Source organism: Myripristis murdjan, chromosome 11 (genome assembly GCF_902150065.1).
Source record: "Myripristis murdjan chromosome 11, fMyrMur1.1, whole genome shotgun sequence".
NCBI lineage: Eukaryota > Metazoa > Chordata > Actinopteri > Holocentriformes > Holocentridae > Myripristis > Myripristis murdjan.
Window position 1 is genome coordinate 12,309,990 of NC_043990.1, and position 24,926 is coordinate 12,334,915.

Sequence of the window (24,926 nt, forward strand, 5' to 3'; positions counted from 1 at the left end):
GGCGCTGCTACAAAACAAGCCTCTATAGAAACAAGAGGATTTTTTTTCTTATTAAATATAACATATACTCAGGACTGAGCACCACAAACATAGTTTAAGTCCCTGTTGGAGGAAGAAGTAACCCCCACCTGTTAGGTACAGGTGGGACAGCAAATAAAAAAAATGGGTGTGGATGCCCCAAGCCGCGTCTCTGATTGGACAGCGGTGACGTTTGGATGGGAGGAGGACAATTATAAATAGCGGGATGGCGGAAAAAGTTGGTCGTTTGATTAAGTTTTATAACGGTCTGGATCCACGCGAAAGCAAGCCTCTCCTCGGAGTCCCAGCCAGTTTGTAACCTTATTTTTTTCCCAAGATGAACAGAATTATCCTGCGCCTCTTTGCAGCTGGAATCTGCCTGGCCATCGGTAAGAAACGAGCAACATTTTCTATCATTTTTCTTTTCATCCAGTACTTCATTTTTATAGGGGAAAAAATACAGCCTATTTGCACAAAAACAGGTAAACGCCTATAAATGACAGGAAACCATAATGTATTTTTAGTTACCTGGCGCAAAACAAGGGTCTTTCTGTGCGGTGGTATTCAGTGCTGTGTTTATGTTGACCTCATTGTCGATTAATTTTATTTAGTTTTTTCCCCCCTGCAATATTCTCATATTATCATCCCTATTTAAAGTGTAGCAGACACTTTACAGCATTTTTATAAGATTTAACAGACTACAGGATTACTGAATTTGCTTTGGGCAGGGGTTACATAAATACTGAGTGGGGGCATGTCTCTATTTGTCTAGAGGAGCTTCTGTCTAAGATCAAATTTCCTTTGACCCATAAGAAGGAAAAAAGGGGCTCTTTAATGCATAGATGTTTTTTTTTTTTTTTTTTTTTTTTAAAGCATCACCTGTTGCTTTCAAGTGCTTTCAAGTACAGATAAAGAGATTAAATCCTGTCAAGAGTGCATCCCATATTCTCTTAATTGTATTATCTTTCATTAATAATAGACTCTTAGATTTGTCTTGGCTCCTGGAGGCTTTTTTTCTCCTTTTTCCTCTTTTTTTTTTTTTTTTTTTTTGATTGAACTCCGGTTTGCTGTCAAGATTGCAGAGCTTGAGGTGGCTGTCAGATTGGGTGTGTTCTTACATGGCAGCTGGTGCTACCCACTTGCACAGTGAGAAATAAAAAAGTAGCGATGAAATCTGATCAAAAACAAACAAAACTCAACGCTTGCCACAAAACTACTCATTTCCTCCCTTTTTAAAAACACCCCATCCTCATACCTTCAGTTGCTTTGATACCACTTTTCATCATGCAAACTATGAATTTAACCTAAAAGATCAATGTCCGACCCAAAGAAATGGGGTAAACCCTACACCACCCTACAAAACTTTTTTGTACATGGAGTTCTGGTGTGTGTGCCTTGCGCTACATCCCCGGCTAAACTGTAATACCCTTATTATAGGTCTGTGTAAGCCTGTTTGTGGTAGGGTGTTGTTATTAAACACTGGATCTCATGTCCCAACCTGTCAAGTGTTACATGAGAAATTCCTCACCCGGGAACAGTTGAGGCAATGCTCTATCTCGAATTCCCTCTCAACAGAGGGACAGCAGACTCGGTGCGCTGGACTCACTATACATCATCTCACCGTTGTGTTCAGGCCTATTGTAGTTTTTTTTTGTTCTTTCTTTTTTTGTTAAAAGCTTCCAGGCAGCCCCTTGTTCTCACTCCGATCTCTTGTTACCGACCCCACCCTTCCCAGCTCAGACCTGACTACAGGTGTCCATATCGGGCCCTTTACATGGCACGATGGTCTCAGGAGATAAATGTTACCTTTACTCTACTGAAGTATGCACAAAGGCAGATGATTACAGGATTTTTTTTTATCCATGCTGTCATCCATGCACAAGTGACCAGGAGTGACTTGGCAAAAGAGTCAGCATGATGTGCTTGGAGACATCTGATTATGAATCATGCTTAAAAATCTCAGGCTTTGATCCAAGATGTAAAGTAGCCCCTTTGTGATCCAGTCCAGTGCCTCAGGTGATGTTGTGGATGGGACAAAAGAGTAATGAGTACTGGCATACACCCATTGAATTTACCAAGCGACAATCGCCCCACCTAGGTGTATTTACCTTAGTAGCGTGAGCATTGTCATTGTTTATATTGGAAAGGAACTGAAATCAATTGTACATATTTACCTTTTTTTGTTGTTGTTTTCATTCTCTTTGTTTGACATGATCGCAACACAAGACCTATTGGGGTTATAATGGTTGTCCTTCCAACATTCCTGGTGGAGCGCACCATCAGATGTGGTTCATAGTAATGCATGTCATGCGCTCAGACACGCAGGTTCGAGTCTAGCCCGTGGCCTCTTCCTTCCATTTTTCCATTTGCCCTCCCTCATGTACAGTAACAGTCCAGTGAGGCAGGAAAGCCGTGAGGCAGTCAGCATGTTACATGCATGTTTTTCAGTAACTCCACTGCTCCCCACCCCCTCTATCAGATTAGATAACTTAATTTACACACATTCAAATACCACTTTGCCAGCGCTTGGCTTTCTGGAGTTACACTACCACACCGGATTCAATGTGAAGATGTGATCTGGCTTCGGCGAGGCAGGAATGGACAAGCCCTGCTGCTCATCATCAGCTGCTTCTGCTGATCACACATGGACACACTGAATGGGCAACTGTTGACACTGCAACACGTAAACAATAATTAAGTGCTTTTTTTTGTTTGTTTTTGGTTTTTTTGAGACAATAATGCCCCCAGGTGGAGGACTAGGGTACTAACTCAAAGGGAGTCATCCTTGAGAAAGCATTCCTCACAGAGCACATTCGACAGGGGGAGACATCAGGCTTAACATATTATCCAATTACACAATTACTGTAATTACTCTGTAATTGCCTTGTTGTTTTCTTGTCCCTTGATAGAAGCAAGGCCTTGATTTCAGGCTAATTTTTTTTTTTTCCTCAGCCAAGATTTCAGTCTTTTTAAACACCAAACTCCCATTTGTTTTCATGTGCTCTTTGTCTCTTCCTGCTGTTTCTACTGGCCACGATGCACCTGTAGTACTGACTGCCCTAAAAGCTGCAGTTTCAGTGAATGAACACTAGGGAGCAGTAGCAGGCTGACTTTGACTGACAAATCTAGGCTGACTTACAAATAGGAAGACCAATGGGCTGAAATATTGTCTTGTTTTTTTTTTTTTTTTTTTTTTTTTTTTTATCTTGAGGAACAGTAAAAGCATCATGTGAGCAGACTTAACCGATTCTTTACAGTCTGCTCCAGTGTGCTCCTAATTTAAACTGGCACCACTCAATATTTTGTTACATGTAGTCGCCTCATTTTTCACCAAAACGGATAGCAAAGGTACTAAAAGTGCCAAAATGTTATTTTTATTTTATTTTTTATTTTTATTTTTTGCACAATAAAAGCAAAACATCAGAACAAGAATGAAATAACAATAGATTGTGGAGGTAAGATACAGAAAACCCCTAGGGGCTTAGAAGAGAATCCCACCTCAAATTTTGATTACATAAAAAAAAGAAAAAATGTCAACAAACCAACGTTACTCAGGCAAACATACTGTTGCTGAAGTTAAATTGTACTCATGCCAGTAAGAATGACTCCCGCAGAATGTAATGCTCATGTGATACACAATAAGAAGTCATAAATAGCTTTCTTGTAGGGGTTGGGAGGTGCCTTTTCATCTGTTGAGCAAGATATGTTATCTACTGTCTATGCTCTGTCCTTTTGTGCTTAATTTTGGAATGAAGTGCCGCTTTATTTGCGGGTAGCCACAAACCACAGCAGGTACTGGCAAATACAAAACAGCTTCTTCCTGGGAACAAATCTTTTTCTGAAGAGGTGGATAAACAACACAGAATGTATAAAAATCAGAGCTTATCCACTTCAACATTCATTTTCACCAGTGGGTACAAAGTTGTATCTCTGTCACTTTTTTTTTTTCCAGTTTTGGTAACATACTCTCCGTTTATAAATGACAATATTTCCCTTCTTTCCAGCCTGTGAGCTGCTTTACATGCACATTACCCTGCAGCTTCCTGGACTGTGCCTCAGGTCAGGCTGGTTGGCAAAGGCATGCTTTTTTGTAGTATTCAGCAAACGCTTCATCCTGTCATCTCATTTTCACAATCATTTAAATGACATGGTTGCTTCAAGCAACACTCCCAGACACAAGTGAGCATATAGAAAGCAGAGTATGTGCTCCATATAAGTTGTAGGGCCTCTTGAACTTCAACTGAAGTAATTAGGAAGCTGTAAAATGGCTCACCCTGCTGAGCATGCATGAACGTCTGCATACCTTTCTCATTAATCTGTTGAAGCACATACAGTACTTTAGGTATGAAAGTTCCTCCCCACCCATGTCGGCTTGTCAAAACTGATTAAGCAAGTTGAATTTATTGGCGTAGCGTTTCATCACAAAGCATAGTTTACAGGACTTTACTGAAAATGAGCCTGGCTAGCTGGCATCAACAATCACCCGTGCAAGAAAATGACGCAGGACGTTATGCAAACAAACTAAATGCAAGGAAATGAAAAGAACAAGAGGCAAAATGTTGCAGTGATGTAACAAGCCTTGCCAGCCTGACCATGAGCAAGGCAGCACACAGACACAAGGTCAGAGTCTGGCAGACTGTAAAGGAGCCGCTGTGGTTTGTTCTGGCTCCTTCCAGTGAAGATGCATCTGGTTGTTGCCACAGTGTCCTCATAAAAGAAGCATTTCTGTGGTTGTCAAGTAGGGAATGTGTGGCAATAAAGGCTGCGGAAGCTCCAAACCAACCAATTATGCATTGAGACACTTGGGCTGCAGCGAACAAATAGTCTAGTCTGGTATAATTAAACATTGTTTGGGTCACTGTTCCCATGTGACAACCCCTCAAACGGGTTTTTGTGCTTCAGTGGAACAGAGTTTTAAGCCATGTAGCACTTTGCGGAAGTGTGTGTGTGTTTGGTTAGAGTAGCTGTGTGATAGGGTAATTGGTGGGCAGGATCAGGTTGGACTGGATTTCACCAGAGCTGTATTTCATGCCAAAAGGGCTCCCAGACGGTGGAAGAGGTGACACACAACACGCTGGTCAACACCGCATCGCCTTTAAGCACCAAGGTGTTGCAACACAGCTCACACATTTGGATGCTGTAATTTTCAAGTGGAATAACCAACTGATTTGCTCTCTGTCACACTGAATTCACTGAATTCACAAAGATAATTACCTTGACTAAAAGATAATTGCCTCTACTAAAAGTGGGCCATGTTGTTTTGTGGCAGCTTCTACAGTCCACGTCCTTATTGCTTCCTGCTCATTGGTTAAATAAACTGTAAGAGATTCCGTTTTTATCTAAGGAGAAAGTGCATATCTTAGATTAGGACTTATCAATCACATGTGATCAATGTCTGCCTTCCAGAGCGTGTGTTGGCATGTGAGCACATGTGCAGGGAGTGGCGCTCTTTTGTAATCAGAGTCCCCAAGTGTCAACTCCACTTGAGCTCGGGTGTAACCGAAACCAGCGTCACAGGTTGCGGGTGTGTCTGCCTTTTGGACATTTGAAATGTTATTACAAGAATAAAATGGTATCACAAGAGGACAGAAATTAGATCCATGCTTTAAGGAGTGGTGTTGTTTTGAATGTTTTAATTGTGTGGCCTTTTCCATCTGACTGAGTTCATTTTTTAAATTTGTCCTTTATTTAGCCGGGAAGGTCCCATGGAGACACAAGATCTCTTCTTCCTGATGGGCACAATTAGTTTCACATGACAGAACATATACAACATATAAAGGGAACACAAAGGAAAGGGAATTTGGACATGTGAATAATGGCCGATCATCTGACGGTCATTGTGAATCTCCTAAATGTCATTCATTATGCCTGTTGATATGAGCATACACAACAGGACTGACCAGAAACATTTGTCTGAAATGTGTTTGTTAATGCAGGGGATTTTACAACGTCTTGATCATTTCTTGGTAAGCTGTTCGACTACTTTCGTGAGCTAATTTTTCCCCCGTTTTCTTAGAAGTCCCCTCACTCTGACGTGAGTAGCAGAGGGCCCGGCGTTTCCACATGACGAGAATATTTCAGTCGTCTCTCCACCTCCGCTCGTAGTCAATGGAATGCAGCCTTTAGTTTATGCTAACCACTAAATTACCACTAGATTGAAAGGTGACGATAGGTAACAGTAGCATTATCATATGCAGCAGTGCATGTGCTCCCCCAATGTTTTTTTTTTCCCCTCATTCACCATTTCATTCACCATTATTTGCTTAACCTGTGTCATAAGATCATGCTTCTTCTTAAATAGACAAGATGGCATGAACTTTGTAGACATTCTTCATGTTGAAGGATTATAGGGTTGTGTATTTTGCTGATGATTAATGTTTTGTATGTGGCTCATGTTAGGTAAGGCCAACTTGACTATTGTTTTTTAAATGCTGATAAAAACAAGTGGATTTGAATATGTGGATTTTAAGAAGCAGCATATTTACAGCATATTATTTACATGCATGCACTGAACATGCACTGTCAGATTAAGGATTTTTTATGCTTGAAAAAAAAAAAAAATCCCATACTACAACCTGTGGAAGTTGGGATGAATATCAATCAAGAGCTTTCCCAGGTATGAGCTGTCATGTTTCAGTGAGCCAGTGCTTTGGTTCCTTTCTCAGTGTATAAATAGGAATAGATGGTGCACAAACCCAATGAGATCTGGGCTTTAATTCCCTCTGATGTCTCTGATTCTGTGGCATTTGTTTTAGCACGGTGAGGTTGCGACGTGCTACACTGAACAGCCGGTGTCTTTAAGCTGACATTGCTCAAACCAACCCTGGAGGTAATGAGCGAAACATGAAGCAATGGGGGGGAAAAAAACGTCATGGGATTCTTCAGTCGAGAAGGACCGGTTTCTTATTGTAGTCCTATAGAGCGTGTGTGTGTGTTCATTTGAAGAATTTGCGTGCAGGTACCCACCCCACCCCTCCACTCCAACCATTCCCGCCAAAGAATCTTCCCTCTGACAACACTCGCCCTCGAGAGTCAATCACATTCTCATTGTGTGTGAGAGCAGACTGGTGCGGCGTGCTCTGTTTGCCTTTCTGTTGTTCTCAAATCTCCACTGTGTCTGGAAAATCCTCATCTGTTTAGCCCGATAACGCGGGTCTAAGCACTTCAGAGGTCAGAGGTCAGACTGTTGTGCCTTACCTGATCATCCTTTCCAAGCCTTGGGGTGAACCTGCCCGGCTCCGGTCCTGTCTTTATTTGCCTAAACGGCCTTTTATTTTGAAAGCCCCCGGCCCAGCAAACAAAATGTGTCTTTGTCTCACTCTCTCTAAACCTCCTTTTATGAAACACCAAGCTGCCAGTATTAATTTAGAACAAATGACAATATATTTACTGGAACGCAGACAGATTGTCTATCAACCTAATTGCTACCTCTTGCTTACATTATTTCCTCTCATTAGACTTCCTTTGTTCCCTCTTCTCTTTTGCTCCAGCCCGTTGTAATTTAATTTCTGTGTATCTCTCTCTCTCTCTCTCTCTCTCTCTCTCTCTCTCTCCCTCCTCTCCAACTTTCTTATCCCACACTCAGGTCATGCTTTGCAGTGCTACAAATGTGACATTGGAATTGGGAAGCTGTGTATCACCTCAAAAACCACATGTGCACAAGGAGAACTGTGCTTCAGTGGCGAGGGGAAAGCAGGTAAGCAGCTAAGCCAAATGCAGAGTACAAAAGTCTTACTCTTTTTAATTATGTTGCATTCTCTTGCATTGCATGATTATTTTCCCAGTTGCACGTCTCAGGCCTTTTCAAAGTGTGTAGGTCATCATACACTTTGAACTTAAATACTTCAAATACTCAGTTAAATGTTAGGATACTTTTTCCTAACATTTAAAAAAGTTTTTCATTCAATCTTAATATAAATAAACATTACATCAAGCATTAAAATATACCTTTTATGATTAATTTGGCATCATGAATGTGCTTTTTCAGTGATTTTTTTTTTTTTTTTAACTTTACAGAAGTCAGTTATATATTATTTAATGATGATTACAGTTGCTGACCTAGGCTGAACTAGGCTATCCAGGTATATCCGCTGGCTGCGGCTGAGCTTGCTAACGATGCTCGACTTTCTATGAGCTGGGCGGCATGATAATGTGACAGTGTCAACAGTTTCAGTCCCGCTCCACCTACCCAACTGGTTTTATGAAGGCAGTGTGTTGGGTGTGGAGGGTGGAAAAAGGGGGGGAAGAGAGAGCAGCTATCAAACCAATCTGATTTCACACCCGATTTGAAGTTTCAATTTCAGAAAAAAAGTGTTGCTTTAGCACCTAAAACATCAGTTCAACGCATGCACGTATATGTGGAGGTAACCCATAGTAATATCAACTATCTCAAACAGTCATAAATCCAGACTCTGATAGCAGATGCAGCCTCATTCCTAAAACCCTAACAGTCTTAATATAAATACAGAATGGAAGATTTTTTGGTTTGATTTTTACTGTTATAATGCCAACCAAAAAAAACCTTTTTTATTTCAGGTTTTTTAGCTTGCAAACTAATTGTTTTCAATAATAAGAAAAATAAGACTGATAAGACTAATAAAAATAATAAGAATTACTTCATTTGTATAGCACCTTTTCAAAGTTACAATGTGGTTTACAATCAAACAATTATGTTTCGGTTCTTACATGTATTAAGAATACAGATGACAACAGATAAATTTAATAAAATAATAGTACAGATAGAAATAATTTAAACAGTTACAACAAATAACATCAGTTAAGACAAGGCCACATGATAAAAGATAAGAAGAGTTTTTTTTTTCTTAATAAAAGAGGACACCTGAGTTTGACCCAGTCGCCTTTTTAAAGACAAGACGAGCCATTTTGCCACCAAATGAAGCAGAAAAGATGTTTATGTAGACTTCTATCAGCCCATAATCCTGCACTAGTGGTTAAAACATGACAAACACTAAAATGACAGTTACAGGGCCTTCAGCTCTCAGTGACAGCACGATGCGTTCATGCTCGGTCGTCCCTCTGTGTGTCAAATGAAGACAGTAAAAGGTGTGTTTTTTTTTTGTTTTTTTTTCCCCTTTCACAGCCGGCTTCATGAATATCAAGATGAAGGGCTGTCTCGAGGTGGCTAAATGCAACAAAACCGAGAACGTGGATTTCCCCACCCAAGACAACACCACCATCTACTCCATGACCAAGACGTGCTGCGACACCGACCTGTGTAACGCAGCGCCCGGGCTGCCCAGGAGCACCGCGCTGCCCCTCACCCTCGCCACGCTCACCGCCGTGTTCATGGTCAAGGTCCTGGTGTGAGAGGAAACACGTGGATGCTCACACACACACACACACACTCAACACAGGCAGGCATTTTTGCACAAAAGTGCATCGATGACTTGCCACAAACATGAACGCACCTACAGCTTGTACACACACACACACACACACACACACACACACACACACGCACAGGGATTTAGTTCAATGCTCTCTCCTTAAGCACAAGCTCCACAGTCTCTAATGTATGTAAATTATTCACCAAGCTTGTTTTTCACGTGGGCCTCGTATTTGACTGTTCAGGTGCATTGCTCTTTTTTAAATTTTCATATTCAATTTTTTTTTTTTTTTGCCAATGATAGACATTTAATTATCTTCTGTTACCTTTGTTGTATTGCCTTTTTTTATTTTCTTTTTTGATTCGTCACTCAGTTGCCTCTTGTCCCAAAGACTCTCTGTGCTCATGAAAACTAATTTGGCCTGTCATGCTGAATGCTTCGCTCGTCTTTAAACACAACGGATCGTTTTCCAAATCTAATCAGCGCAGGCGTCGCTGACAGCAGAGTGATAGATTTGTCAGTCAGACTTCCTGCATGGACAAGGAGGTCAGAAATGTTTAGGGCGTCCTCAACATTGTCCTTTTTGTGTGTCTATGTGTTTTTGATCAAATTTTAGATTTAACAAGACCTACAAAATACACACAAACTCAAACATGGCCTCTCGTCCCCGGCCTGTCCCAGCCACATACAAACTGAAAGAGGACCTCACTCAAAAGGAAACAAAAGTAGTCAGTTAAAGTTGAAAAATTATAAATGCAACATAAAATGAGACGAATGATCCTGGGATATTCTGACAACTAATGGTCCATCAGTTGTTGTATTCGTTTGAGATGTGTATGTGATCTTTTCGAGTGGAATACAGCTGTTTCCAAAAGCCATTTAGCTATGAGGAGGTGGGAATCAGACTTCCATGTTAGTGCTATACATTTCCTAGCATTAAGCTGTTTCTAAATACCTTTTTTGGATGTTTCCTCAGTGTGTACTAACGGTTGTAAAACTCCCCAGTGATGTAGTACTTGTGTGTAATGTGATGCTTTTGTGTGTGACAGCACTGACATGATTAGATAATTGAGGTCATAATTATTTCTGTGCCCTAGTATTTGATTTTTCCTGCCAGAGTGACAGGCGAAATAATAATAATAATGATAATTTAAAAAAAAAAAAAAGAGATTTCCTTGAAGTACAGGGCTTTCATTGCCAATAGCTGAATCATATGACTGTGGTATTTCCTCTGTGGCTAAATTATTTTTCTTAGTGCCATTCGAGCTAAATTTAATTGTGTCTGATCCACTGCGTTGCCATTTCTACATGCCATATTAGCAAGTTATGGTGCTGTACTGGGCGTCCTTGTAAAGATTTCAAAGCTTTTATAAGCATTTTTTAACTTCAAATCAATCCTTTTCGCAAAATTAACTTCAGAACACAAGCATTTCACTTTGATACCCGCTGTTTTATAATTACTTATTGATTTACTTTACTATTTCAGGCACTGTCAAGCTAAAATCTTGTTAATGATCCCTTTCTTATTAGGCCATGTCGGTGAAAACTTTTTTTTTCTTTTAAAAAATATTTTAATGACTCTTAATTTTGGTATTGATGTCAAATATTCACAACGCACATCACTTAAAACAATTATGGGGAAATGCTTGTGTTTATCTTGCCGCTTTATAATGTGTATATATGAAAAGGGGTGATTAAATTGTTTTTATTGTTTGTGTACCATGTGGGAATCTATTTGAGGTCACGGTAACTGGAAATTTGTCGAGACACCGGCTTGGAAGAAAACATGCATTACATAAATCAGAAATTGTAAGAGCAAGTATATGGCTTCCTTCCTGAAACGTTGTGACACTTTTGGCTTTATTTTTCCAAAAAAGAAAGCTGTTGGCTGTACATGGCTGAATGTATGAATGTCTTGCAAAATTGGTTCTGTAGACAATTTGAGAAATTCAATAAATGTCAATATCACACCGGGTCTAAAAGCCTTCCTTGGTGTCACTGTTGGTGTTGGTCGGCTGCCCTCTCCCTCCCTCTTCACTCCCGCCTTTCAGGACCAACCGGTTTTCCTGGTTTCAGTGTCCGCTCAAATCCTGAGGCATTCTGAGTCAACATAGTTTGATCAACTGTTGCCATGACCACACTAATCTCTGTACTCTGATTACATTCTTACAATATAGCGGGCAGGTTGTCGGCCCGTTGCTGATGCCTGAGAACGGCGTCTTGCAGCTTAACAGCAGATATTCACCTTCCAGTGGTTTTGACTGCACACCCTGGAAATCCCCCGGTAAAAACCTCAAAGGTGGACTTATCTCACCTGGCTCATGCTGTGACTCAAATCCGAAGCCAAACACGAGCTAAACACTCACCCTGTCACCTGTGTTGACTTTGTGACTTTGTGTTGTGGAGGCCTGTGTGCCTTATATTTCATGAAAAATGGTATAAAAGGCCAGGAGGATTTATACAAGAGGCCTTGGGTTCTGTTAATGTGTTTTGCACGAGCGTCTGCTTCATTTATTCACTAAAACATTAGAAGTTGAATCAGAATCAACTTTAATGGCCAAGTGTGTTTACACATTCAAGAGGTTTGACTCTGGTTTACACTATCTTACATATATCACACAAAATAACTAGACTAAATATGAGGAATAAAATTGAATAACTGAGTAACAAGCATTAGTTATGGCATCTCGGCTCATCTCTTGCAACAGAGCTAAAACAAGGCTTTTCAAGTTGCTTTTTCTTTTTCTTTAGCCCTGAAATTATCACCAACTTACAGTGCTCCACATTTTTTTTTTTTTTTTTTTTTTAAATAAATTTTGGCTTTATGATGCAATTTGTGACTAAGATGTGCATCTGAGTCACAGGATACTTTGTGACAGGTTCAACATGGTATGCTGGGACAGCTCCCTCTTCTCTTCATCCTCACCAGTCCCTCTCTCACCTCATTGTTATGCACGCCAATCTGTCTCTGGAGGTGACATCACTCCCTGACTCTCACAATGAATGTCAACAGACCTGTATAACCCCAACTTGTCCCCTCCCTTCACACATCTCACCAGCCTGTGGTTGTATTTAACACTGGGCCTGTGGATTCAGCTCATCAGTTTTCTAGACCCTCCACATCCATCCACTTGGGAGACAAGAAGCCGTGCACGCACTTACTCGGTGAAAGGATTTTTTTTTTCTCCTTCAGACCAGAACCCAAGAACATCACCTCACACACCAAGATGGGCAGGATCATTTATGGAATCCTTGCTGTTGTGGCATCTTTCATGCTGGGTAAGCTTGAGCAATATTAAACTTTGTGATTGGTTGAGCAAGACCCAGATGGACAAAGTTTAGGAATTAGTTTGTTAATGGATTTATCCATGCGGTTCCCCACGAAGCGGACACTTTTTCAGTTTTTAGAAGTGGCCAGAATGCTCAAGACTAGTGGTTTATCTGATTAAATATAGATATCGTTTAGATGTTGGCTGGGAAACACTGTGTGATGCAAAGGGCACACAAAATAATCTGTGAAGATATCCTTTATCTGCTCTTGAAACAACTTTTTCCTATGAGGGATCTGCAGATAACAGCTCAGTCAAGCTCAGTCACAGTTTTGTGTTGAGCAGAGTGTCAGCTTGTTTGACTTCACTGATGGTTACAAAATGATGTGCATCTTTGCTGACTAAAGAAAACAATAAACACCATAGTTACACTTCCATGTCTTGATCCAATGTGTAGATGAAGTTTCAAGTTTGGAGTTATATCGGGAGACCTTTGTTACAGACAGGTTCTTTTCTCAATCCTCCAAAATAGTCTGAATGAAGTAGCTCAAAATTTTGCGTGCAGCTTTAGAAGATGCTGTTATTGGTGATGCTTTTTTTTTTTTTTCCTTGAAACTGAAGTTGTTGTTTTTCTAAATTACTTTTTTTAGGCTGTCATTATTTTTTGGCTCATCAGGGTGTGGTCATATCACATGCTGATGGATCAGTCAGGCCGAAGCAGAACTGGGTGTGGTACATAATAAGACAACAACAGCTATTCTTGCTGATACGGTGTTGGGAGGTTGAGCAGGCGTGATGCCACACAGATAAGCTCAAGTTAAGCTGAGCGGTCACAAACACAACTTCAAGACATCGTGACGCATCATCAACATTTTTGAATGAAATCACTGCAATATAAATAACCTCTTACAGTGACTTGTAATTTTTACTTCTGCTCCAGACAGATTTAGTTTGCATTGGTAGTCTTTTGTCACTCCATTCATTTGACCACAGAGTGAAGTGAAACAGTTCAAGATTTGTTGAAGCTTAGCAGTGTCTGGATGTTCTGATGTTGAGTCTAACTCCATCCAAATTTGTGTGTTTCAGCGGAGTCCTTGACATGCAATAAATGCACTGTGGGTCTGTTTGGATTTTGTGTGGACTCTAGCGAAACAAGCTGCACCACCAACACCAGCGTGTGCTACACAGGAAAAGCAAGTAAGTCAGCGTCCTCATCAGTCGTCACACTCTCTCTTCAAACACTTTGTAACCACACAAGAATTTCAGCATTGTCAGAATCACTTCCAAACACCAATACTCAGTTTCTCACACACACTCACACACACACATGCACAGCAGTCAGCACATATACACAAAAGGTTTCAGGTGTAAGATACCACACTGCTCCCACTTGAGTAGACAGTCAAGTTTTACCCTGATCTGCTTTTTCCTCCGGCTCTTTTTTTTTTTTTTTTTTTTTTTACTGAAGTGTGTCCACAATCTCTCTCAGTACAACACTGATGCAAAACTTCTTCTTCTTCAGGTTTCCCCTCCATCTCCGGCTTTTCGGGTTTCAGCCAGCAGGGCTGCCGTGAGCCATCCGGCTGCAACGCCACCACTAACGGCACCATACTCGGCGCCACCTACCAGGTCGAGATCCAGTGCTGCAACTCAGACAAGTGCAACCCTGTCACGCTCAGCGGCGCCCCCTCTACCAAGCTGTCCCTCACCGCTGCCATCGGCGCCGCCGTCCTGGCCTCCGTGTGGGGAAGCATGCTTTACTAGACCCCCACCCCCACCCTTACAAAAGACACGTCCATGTTCATGAAACCGTGTCAGAGAAGTTGCTTCAATTCAGTAGGGCATTACCTGCGTAATTCAATGTTGAATTATGAAGCAGGCCCAGGAGCACTGGGTATCCAAAATAAAAACCTCTCACTTTTTGGAGCTACATGTTTTGACTATTTATAAGCTGTGACACTCTTTTTCCATCCTGCTTAGGTCTGCCTTGGAATAACTGTCTCAGTTTCACACTTTTTTGATGGCAAGCGATATAAACCAAATGCTCAGTATGAAGCCAAATGTATGTATGTATGTTCACATCATGGAAGGTGATCAATGGAGTGTTCGATGGAAACACTGATTTCTCACACCTTCTATGCTGTTTTCTTTTGTTTTTTGTCTTTTTTTCTTTTTTTTTAAAAAAAAACAAAGTGTATTTATCTGTTTAACTACTGTTTGTTTTATTGGACAAAATGGAGGAGTGAAAATAAATAAAATCTGAAAAAACAAAACAAAAAAAACGTTGTTGCCACTATTTTGTTATATGCAGAGTTACACATATTAGTTACATTTCTAACATCTAACATGACATCTTTTCAGTAATTTTCTGTTCTGTTCTATTTGTTACAACAGGGATAATTCACTCACAATAACTCAAAAATTTGACCAAACCTTGGTGAGAAGGTTCCTCATTGGCCAGTTAAGAAGTTATTTACTTTTTGGGCCAGTTATCTCATAAGGGGCATGGTAATAGGCTGCTGTCCAACTAGCATGGACCCAGTGTTTGTGATCAGATACTAGGTCCACACCAGGTATCTCTGTTTTTTCTGTCTCTTGTCAATACTCTTTATTTTTCAACTGCATAGCACAACCTAGCTTTGGTGAGGAGAATCTCCCCATTCTGATGTGGATATACTGCAAGCCTCCAACACTATCCCACACCCGATTGCAGCCTCAAAAACTTCTTCTTTTTTTTTTTTTTTGTAAATGCGAAACTCACAGCACAGTAGAACTGGTCTTGAAATATTCAAGACATCAAAGAGTTGTCAACAGCACTTTGTTTACTCTTATGTGTTATTTGGAATTTATGATGGCACACCTTGCCTACTAGATGTCCCGTGCTGCGTTCATGGGAACTTGAACGTTGGAATGTCTGTCTGGTAAATTTCCAACCTGCCATAACAATGTGGTCATGGTGCCACCAAATGCCAACAAAGAGGAAGAAAACTGAATTTTCCCCCATGAGGTATTTCCCCCCCAAAAGAGCATCCATTTTCAAGAGTTGACATCATTAACAACATGTTGGTCCAACCGCATGAGCTGTCCTGGAGCAGAATGGTGTGAATGTACGTTTGTTAGTGCCAGAGAAGGTAAACTCGCCAACTCCGATATTTGGAAGGGCTGATCCCCCGGAGGAAAGGTTGGTCATGTGTCAACATGGAACTGACCAACTTTCTCTGCTAATTGGCCGAAACGGGCGTGTCCTATCACTAGTAACCCTGCCAAAAGGGGGCGTGGCTTAGCACAAACAGCACAACTTTTAGCTACGACCTTGGTGGATGCCTGCGCCCCTCTGAGTGCCTTCTTGTTTGCAAAACCTTTCCACATCAATGTTGACCCTGACTGGCACACTTTGTCGCACAACTTCCAGAAGAATCAGGTCCTCACCAGCTCCTCTACCTGCTCTATCACAGTTACAGACCAGCATCCAGTGGTATTCTCTTTGCTGGTGACCATCAGGCAGATCGAGATGAACAAATTTCTGTGGACATGTGTGGCACTGGTGGCATCGATTGCTACAGGTAGGAGGTTCTGTTGTGCATGGAAAACTATACACGCCTTTGACTTGATAGGACAGTGACAGAATAAAGCGGTATTGTGTAGTGACACGCTGGCAATGGCTAAAAAATCTTGGAAAAAAATAAAATGTTTATCTTTTGTGAATCAAAGTATTTCTTAAAAGTGTATCTCTCTCAAAAGTGAATTTGTCTTTGGATTATCAAAAGATCATGCCCACCTCTTTCATTTCAGACTCTGGTGAAGATAAGCTACTCAAGCCTTCACACATTGAATTCATTTGAACTAAAATGACTGATATTCTTTTAGATATTATGTATTAGCATGTCATACAACTTGCATCAAAAAGTCATATCTGGGCAAAATAAGGCCCAGCAGTGTTCACCTTGACAGGTTAAGAAACAAACTGTGAATGTGTACACTGTGATTAGAGCGGGTGCCTGTTTGATAAAAGATTGTGCAGGGGCGCCTTCGAAGTGCACCAGAGACCAAGAGAGCACCAAGAGTCAAGGCTGAGTCTTCACCGCGGTGGGCCCTCGGCTGCATGTCCAGCCTGGCCTCACAGAAACACATGAAACACCCAACGCTTTCTCAAGAAGGCATTCCATGTTGGTGCCACTGAATGGGTTAAAATTACATGCCAGCACAACAGAAACACTGCCAATGCAAAGTCGATTAGGATCCTTTGATGTACTGGACACATGAATTAGTATGAAGAGCAAAAAAGTCAGAAGGAAGAGGCACAAGCTGGCTAACATCAACCATGACCATTCCCTAACCTTAACCAAGTCGTATTGGTGCCTAAACCTACCCAAACCTACACTTTGCATATCTTTTGCATATTTTTTCTTTTGAGGATTTGAGCAACTACAACTGACCCAATTTCTCCTCTGGGGTCAGTAGTAGTAAAATTTATGCTAATGATTCTGATTCTGACAGATTCTAATTTTTCTTAACTGACTTTTCATTGGCATCGTTCCCGCGATGTTGGCATGTAATTTTAACCCGTTCCGAGGCACCACAATTCACTGTGTTGTTAAGAAAGTCATGTATCAGGTTGTGCATGTCACCCCCCCTCTTTCCCCAGCCTTCCTTAACTCTCTCTTCTTTCACTATCAAAAAAAAAAATCTTAAAAAAGAGGTTGCGGAGTAAAAGAAATTTGAATTTTTGAGCCTTTTCTTTTACGTTTCATCCACAGTTTGTGGTGGACGATCTATGCTCGGAGTTAACTCTGAACTTTCTGCCTCTCTCCTCTCCTCTCCTCTCCTCCTCTCTCCTAAGTTGGGGCCCTGCTGTGTCACACCTGTGATGTGGAGATCTTGGGCAGATGCCTCCTGGAGTCACCTGTTAACTGCAGCTCGTCTCAGACCAGTTGCTACACTGCAGAAGCCAGTGAGATGAACTCATATACTCCTCTGATTATTTACTTTAGCAGGATGAACCGCCATCAAATTTATCCAGAGGCTAAATAATAAGTACACTGAGGTTAGACCGATGCAGTGGTTTTGCTGACACACTGAGCCCATATTGCTCAGTTAGTGTCAGCTACTTTCATAAGATGGCTGTCAATGAAAAGAGTGAAAAATAATTAAATTAATTTTGTTCGTGTCACATTTTATCAATTATATGTGTGTTTATTTATTTGTTTGTTTAAGCCTAAATGAAGTTCATTATTGTGGCTTCTAGACAAGAGGTTTAGTCTACATTAGTATAATGTAGACTAAACATCTACTAAATGTTTTTTTTTTTTTTTTTTTTTTTTTTTTCACTCCTTCATGGGAAACCTTGTGTCAGCACCAAATATTGAATATTGATTATTGGTGCATTCAAGCTAGAATGAAAACTGCTACATGGTTCTCATAGCAATCCTGAGTCACTCCTCATTGATAAATTATGTTCTTTTTCCATATTTGTCAGTCGAGTCTATTCAATCCTTGTTTTCGCAGTTTCAGTCATCATATATTTGTTTATTTTTATTATTAAAATCATGTAACATCTTATATTCTGTATTCTTGCATATTTTATATTCTACTCCGTGCTTATTTTGCATTCATATGATTTCTGAGAGTTTCGAAACCAAAGAACCAAAACAACCTCACACTTACTTGGCAATGTTTTGGTTAGTGTTTGGATGTGGTAAAACTGCCGAGTCATGCTTCTGAAACATGGCTAAAGAGACTGAGGTTTGTGAGTGGTAAAGTCGTGTGTGCCAGATGATGCTTTAAGGATTTACTTATATTTTCCACTTTGTATCTTTTGACCTAATTAGGATTTTATTTTCTGTTCAGCAAAAGTTTTAGCCATCAAAATGTAACCAGAAGGTATAATTAGTGAAGATTTTCTTGAATCAACATGCAGCAAGCAACTTTCCACGGCACAGTTTTCAATCTGAAAAACACTGGAATAAAGAAAATTACTTCAGTCAAACCCTAAATTACATACCACTTACTGAAATAAATTTTTGTCTGGTTTGAATGCACTGTAGTAACATGCAGCTCACGTCAGTGTCTGTGCTTTGCTTCCTGCAGAGTTCACCAGCACAGAGCTGCTGACCATCCATGCCAAAGGCTGTACAGAAGCCGACTCCTGCAACAATGAGGTGGGAACCATCCTGACTGTTGGCTACACCATCAACAGGACCTGCTGCACCACTGACAACTGCAACGGAGCCGCCTCTACCCAGGTCCACCTGTTGGCCGCTTTGGGCACTGCCCTGGTGTCTATTTGGATCACCTGGTGGCACTAGAAAGAGGGGAAATGGGTTACTAACCATTTTCAACTTCAAAATTAACTTTTTTTTTGTACTACTTCACTTCTTCACTTCATGTTTGTTCAGTGTTCGTATGACGTATACTGGAGTTACGCTGGTTGTGCAATATGACGCTTAACTTGGACATGACACTCTGTAAATGGAGACAGTTTTTCTCGATACCACATGCAGTATGTAGTCATATGGGTTAATCACATCTGGACTCCCATGCTTTTCCACGTAGTTCTACGTATTTTCAGCCTTCAACATGGTCAAATTATCTTTCAAAAGCTTTCCACACCCTCCTGGCCGCCTGCACAGGATCTGTGGAACCTTTGCTCGCACAACATGATCAATATTTATTCAAGATAGTTTTACATCATTTTAGTCTCAGTGCGCAACCGCTAAATCCTGATACTGATTAGAACATTATAGTATGTCCACTTTTGTTCCTGTGTGATTTTTTAGAAACGTAATTATAGTTTGTAAGTACTTTATGGATGATAAACAGACTGTCTGCCTTCCAAATGGATCAAACAGCATGTCCAAATAATTCTTAGTGTTTATTTTACACTACATGGATCATCAGACACGGATGTTACAATGAATTTGGGGGCTATTTGAAAATAAAGGTAATGTGAAATTCTGTAGCAAACTTTCCCGATGCCATCAGAGCCCTACATCTGCTATTCAAAGATTTAAACTAAAACCAGGAATGGCTTTCAGACCTTTTGTGACCCACACATGGATTGCATGGGTTAAAATTTCTGCTCATATTCCTTCCCGACGTCCCTGTCATTTTTCTTGTTTTGTTTGAATGACTATTAAATATGAGTAACACTTCAAAACCTATGATTTTCAGCTCTGTGTTGACACAGTTAATGTACTTAGATGCAATTATGCGTTTCTGTTTGATTCTGTTCTGTTCTATTCTGAATTTCAATAATGTATATTTATTAACTCAGCTCTGCTACAGTGAAGGGAGTGTTCTCCTCTGTTTGCCTTTTGCAGACCGCTTTGATATACAATCCTTCTGTTTGCTAAGGAATTATTGTATTGTTGACTAAAGTGTAGCCCTCTTTTGAAAATCTTTCGAAACTGAATGTAATGATGGTGTTCAGTGTATCATGAGTTTAAAAAGGCTCTTACACAACGTATTTGTGCGCACACATATGCACACATACAAAGAAATCCACAAAGACGCGTTCAAACACACCCAAACACATGGCAAAAATGAGGTTAAAGAGCACCGTGTCTTCTTTATTCTTATTGATTATCTTTATTCAGCTCGCTCATCTGCGCACATTCTCATCCAGCCTCCCCTCAGACTGGTTTGTCGTACCTCTGGTTGTTGTCAGTGTCAACATTACAACAAAAGGGTGACAAATCAAAACCTAGACCCGTTCTCTCACAGGTTCAACCCACATACACAGGAAGAGCCATGTTCCCCTATCTGACCCCCTGGCACCACACCCCTGGCATAAAAGCAGGTGCCCAGTGCAGGTGATGCCCAATGCAAACCTCGGGACACTCTATCAGACAGACTCTCTCACTGGTGGATTTCTCTTTGACTCGTTCTTTTGCCGCGGGTTCATCGTATTACGTTCGTATTTTCTCTGTACACCAAACAACTTTCTGAGACCAAGATGAACAAATTCCTGTGTCTCTGTGTGGCACTGGGGGCGATGTTTGCTGCAGGTAAGGGGCACCACCAGGTCACTGTGAAAATGACCTCCAAACGCTTCTCTTCCAGCATGATCAGTGATTATCAGTGATCACCTATAAGGCATTATATATTATTATGATTTTAGATGCAACACGATACATGAGGAAGACCGTTATTGAAACAGCTTCATGAAATAGATGAAATTGGTCTCGTACTTGGTATACTTTATGAGCGAAAAAGTGTATTTGCTACAGACATTTACTGTTACTGAGCTGATGACAGAGGACACAAGTAGGATTGTTTATGCTTTCTTGTTCTGTTCTTAGTCATCAGATTTCATTTCGAAACTAAACTCCTCCGCTCCACATTCAATCTATTTAGATGTACGTCCACTTAGACATTCAACTTCTGTCAAATGTGAGTTTCACTGATGAATTTATTGTCGATTTCACATTAAACCGTTGAACTACTTATTTACTGTGTCATCTGGGTTACATGTTAATTTTATCAGTCACCAAGGGTTGTGATTGATGATGATGGTTAATATTATAGATGTGAGAGCTAAAGTTGTCTGTCTGTTGATAAACTGACTGTTGCACGGGAACTGAAAATCACCTGTTCAACACAGCACAATGTGGACACTTAACACAGAGCGCTTACGACATATGAAAGTCCTCGAATCCAGCCCGGGCTCTTTGTTGCGTGTCATCCCCTCAGTCTGCGCTGCCTTTCCTATCTCTCTCTGTTGTCACTGTCAAATACAAACAACAACAACAACACAGAGCTCTTTGTTTCTCCATATATAAAGTCATACATTAACTGCATTAAACTTTTATTTTTATCTAACCTTTATTAAACCAGGTAGGTCAATGAGAACAAACTGTATTTATGCTTTTGATAATGAATTTAAATTATGCTGACGATGGTGATTAGATTATAGAAATGATGGCAGTGATGATCGGATAGGACAAGATGGGCTGGGATGGTGCAGAAAGAAAAGGTCATTCATCATCAAGCGCCTCTCTGCTCTCCTCCCGTCCTTCACTGTGCTCTGTTTTTCCATCACTTCCCCCCACAGGTGAGTCTCTGGTCTGTAACACCTGCAAAGTTGGGATTGCAGGAACCTGCCTGTTCAGCTCCACTGTGACGTGCACCGACTCAGAGCCAAACTGCTACCGCGGAAATCTGGGTGAGCGATGCCTCAGTGAGCTCATTATACCCTACACAAGTCACTGTCATCCTCTGTGCATATGGGAATTTCTATATGATCCTTTAAGAGCCTTCTCTACAGTGCACGCAGCTGTGGTTAGAGGAAAACAATGCTGCAACATGTGATTTTTCATTTTAACCCTTTGATGCATGAATTATGAAAGCCTGAGTCAAGATTTTTTTCTTATGTATTTTTACTCTTCTTAGGGCATGAACACTTTTGTGAGTCTCCATACTTCTTTAAGGATGCAGGACTGGTATTACCATGTCATGATACTAGAATTAATATGTTTTCAGCAACAAGAATTGACAGTCTCTGCATAAACCTCAATGGGGGGAGCAGCAGAGAGCATTCTAACAGCTGATATGCAATTCCACCATAGAAACCATTGCATTTAGGAGAAAATGACCGCTATGCACCAAAGGGTTAAAATCACAAACGAGTGAATTTTTTTTTTCTGATTTTTTTTTTTATTATTACTGGCTAACCTCTTCAACTCCACCCTTCCATGGGTGGGCTTGTCATCACCATGTGGCTGAGCTTTGTTCAAACCCACAAAACTTTATTTTAAATTCTTGTGGAGATCCAAAAGGTTTCCAAAGATAGACCCTGCTGAGCTTACAGCTAAATGTGTATAAAATGATGCACAAGACATATAGATGTTTTCTGTCTGAACGGCATCTTGGGTTTGAATATTTTCCTCAGTATAAGTGTGATGTAACTTCAGCGAAGTGTATTAGGCAGAAGAGACAGAAAATGTATGATTGTTATAAGGAGTGTGTGGGGGAAAATGTTTTTTCTATCTTTGAAACAACTTAAAGAGAAAATAAAAAAAATTCAAATTCTGTTCAAGAGGCGAATAAATGTATTGATAACCTGACTGAATTTTTTCCTACTTTTTTGAATGATGTCCTCAGGCAAGAAACACAAAATGAACTTCCCCTGTGACTAATAGTAGAAAAGTGTACTGTTAGTCCCGCGATGCTCTCCCTCAGTTTGTGGCATTCCTGCTCCAACACTATTGTCTCATCTTGGTGACTTATCTCTTTGAAATGTTGTTTATCCTGACACTGACGTAAACAGGCTCTGAAATGCCTCACTAGCTACATTTACTCCTCCTCTTATGTAGCAACTTTTATGTTCTGCTTTTTTGAGTCTTTTAAATTTTGCCCCTTACTTAAGTGTGTTGGCACCAAACCTATAGGTGCATTTTAATTCACATCCATTGCTCAGTTCAAATTCTGTCACCTCACCACAAGCAGAATCAGAAACTGGCACAACCTGGCCACTTGTTCTTCTTGTTCTTTTAGTTTGTTATCCTCGATCTAGGCTTAAAACTAAAGGAGACTGTGCTTTTGAGGTTGCGGCTCCTGAACTTTGGAAGTCTCTCGCTTTGGATTTAAGATCTGCAGATACTGTGGGCGCCTTTAAAAAGCAACGCAAGACCCATTTGTTGAGACCTGCCTTTGTGTTTCATGTCTGTATGTATGTTTCTGCTCTATTTCCTCTGTGAGGCGCTTTGTGACGTCTCTGCTCTTGAAAAGGTGCCATTTCAATAAAGTGACTTGCTTACTTAATTTCTGAATCTGTCAGTTAAGAGCATCAAGCTTGAACTCTACATTACTTTAAATTCTATTGTGTGTAATTAACATTTCAGCAAGGTATATTTTTTTCTGTACCCTATGCCTGGAATGTATTACAAAAGGACTTACCAGGTCTCTGGAACAGGAATCAGTGAGAACTTTGTTTTCAGTTTGACAGTTGTGGGTGTCAGTGTAATATTATATTGTATTCCAGTTAATGGCTGCAATCTGCAATGTAGGTTAGTTGTTGGATAAATCAAAGCGTATTCAAAGCTACTTAGCACACCTTAACCATCGAGTGCTATTTTCCTGAGAAAGATATGACTACTTAAGGTATAAAACCTTGCATTAGCCAAAGGGCGGCAGGCCAGCAAAGTTTGTGACTGTGTGTGTTGTCCAACAACAGAATTTTAAGCAATTGGCTGTTTCTTGAGGGAATATACTGTGGGACCTGTGTAGCTGACTAACCTCCCAAAGTTTTTGTGTATACTGTCTTATTTCAACAGAGTTTTTATTTGCCTGGAGAGTTCTATGTGTTAGGGATGCTCAAATGTATCCTCTTCTGGAGTGCTGGCCCATAATAACCCCACTGACATATCGTCAAACATCCCCAACACCTTTGAAAAGCCAATTTTAGGTCATGTCAAACATTTGGTTATTGCAACTTTAACAGAAGCATCTAAACTTGAGCTCCTGTCCCTTTCAGCTTTCAACGTCAGCGGTTTGCTGAGCCTGCAGACCAGAGGCTGCCTGGACACCACCTCCTGCAACAAAACCCAGACGGGGACCCTCCTGACTGCTGGGTACACCGTCACCAAGACCTGCTGCAGCACCGACCGCTGCAACGGAGCCACTTCCATCCAGCTCCCTCTGACTGCAGCTGTGGGCGCCGCCCTGCTGGCCATGTGGAGCACCTGGGCTTACTAGGAAAGGAGGATCCCGCTCATCTTCGGGTGTAGTTCTTGTATGCAAAGGGATTAAAAACAGGTTTTACCAAGATGGCTTAGATAAAACAGTGCCCTATCCAGCAGCATCACACAAGCTCCCACATTGTGATACTCATGATGTTATGCTCTGTGAAATATTTTGATTCTGACAGAACAAACTCAACATGGAGGCACAGTGCAATAGTAGTTTGTTATAAAGAGAAATTATTCATATGATCTGATCATCTATCTCGGAGCCATCTGAGAATGGTTAATTAAATGTATGTGTCTATATTCAGCTTCTTTTGCTTTGGTAGAGTCACTCTTGTATGTAAACTGGTTGACGAATAAAAGAGTGAACATAATGTGTGTCATGTTTAGTTTTCTCCAGATTGTGATTTGAGCTGTGGGGCGTCTTACAATTATTTTTTACAGACTTCCTCCTAGCCTTTGTGTAGGAGGACAGAAAAACCTGATGGACCTCATTCTATAGTCTCCTGTGTTCTCTTTGCTTCTCCTTAAATCTTTTCATCACTTTCGGGCAGCCTACTTGACTGGTGCTTAACCTTTGAAGGCATTTTGTTGGAGTAACCCATTGA

The 24,926-nt window shown here is 40.7% G+C and overlaps 3 protein-coding genes across 3 annotated transcripts; all 3 read left to right on the forward strand.

Annotated features, from left to right (window-relative positions):
• The first annotated feature begins 279 nt into the window (after positions 1-279).
• On the forward strand, positions 280-11,340 carry LOC115368337 (prostate stem cell antigen-like). The gene is made up of 3 exons (XM_030064405.1): positions 280-407; positions 7,604-7,714; positions 9,119-11,340. The coding sequence occupies exons 1-3, from the start codon at positions 356-358 to the stop codon at positions 9,343-9,345; spliced, it is 390 nt and encodes a 129-aa protein (XP_029920265.1). The 5' UTR covers positions 280-355; the 3' UTR covers positions 9,346-11,340.
• A 4,805-nt stretch (positions 11,341-16,145) lies between these two features.
• Positions 16,146-18,939, forward strand: LOC115367278 (prostate stem cell antigen-like). Its single transcript, XM_030062949.1, has 3 exons — positions 16,146-16,197; positions 17,475-17,585; positions 18,722-18,939. Exons 1-3 carry the CDS (start codon positions 16,146-16,148, stop codon positions 18,937-18,939), a joined length of 381 nt encoding a protein of 126 aa, XP_029918809.1.
• A 1,527-nt stretch (positions 18,940-20,466) lies between these two features.
• Positions 20,467-24,644, forward strand: LOC115368068 (sperm acrosome membrane-associated protein 4-like). Its single transcript, XM_030064039.1, has 3 exons — positions 20,467-20,640; positions 21,687-21,797; positions 24,108-24,644. The coding sequence occupies exons 1-3, from the start codon at positions 20,589-20,591 to the stop codon at positions 24,326-24,328; spliced, it is 384 nt and encodes a 127-aa protein (XP_029919899.1). The 5' UTR covers positions 20,467-20,588; the 3' UTR covers positions 24,329-24,644.
• Positions 24,645-24,926: the final 282 nt, after the last annotated feature.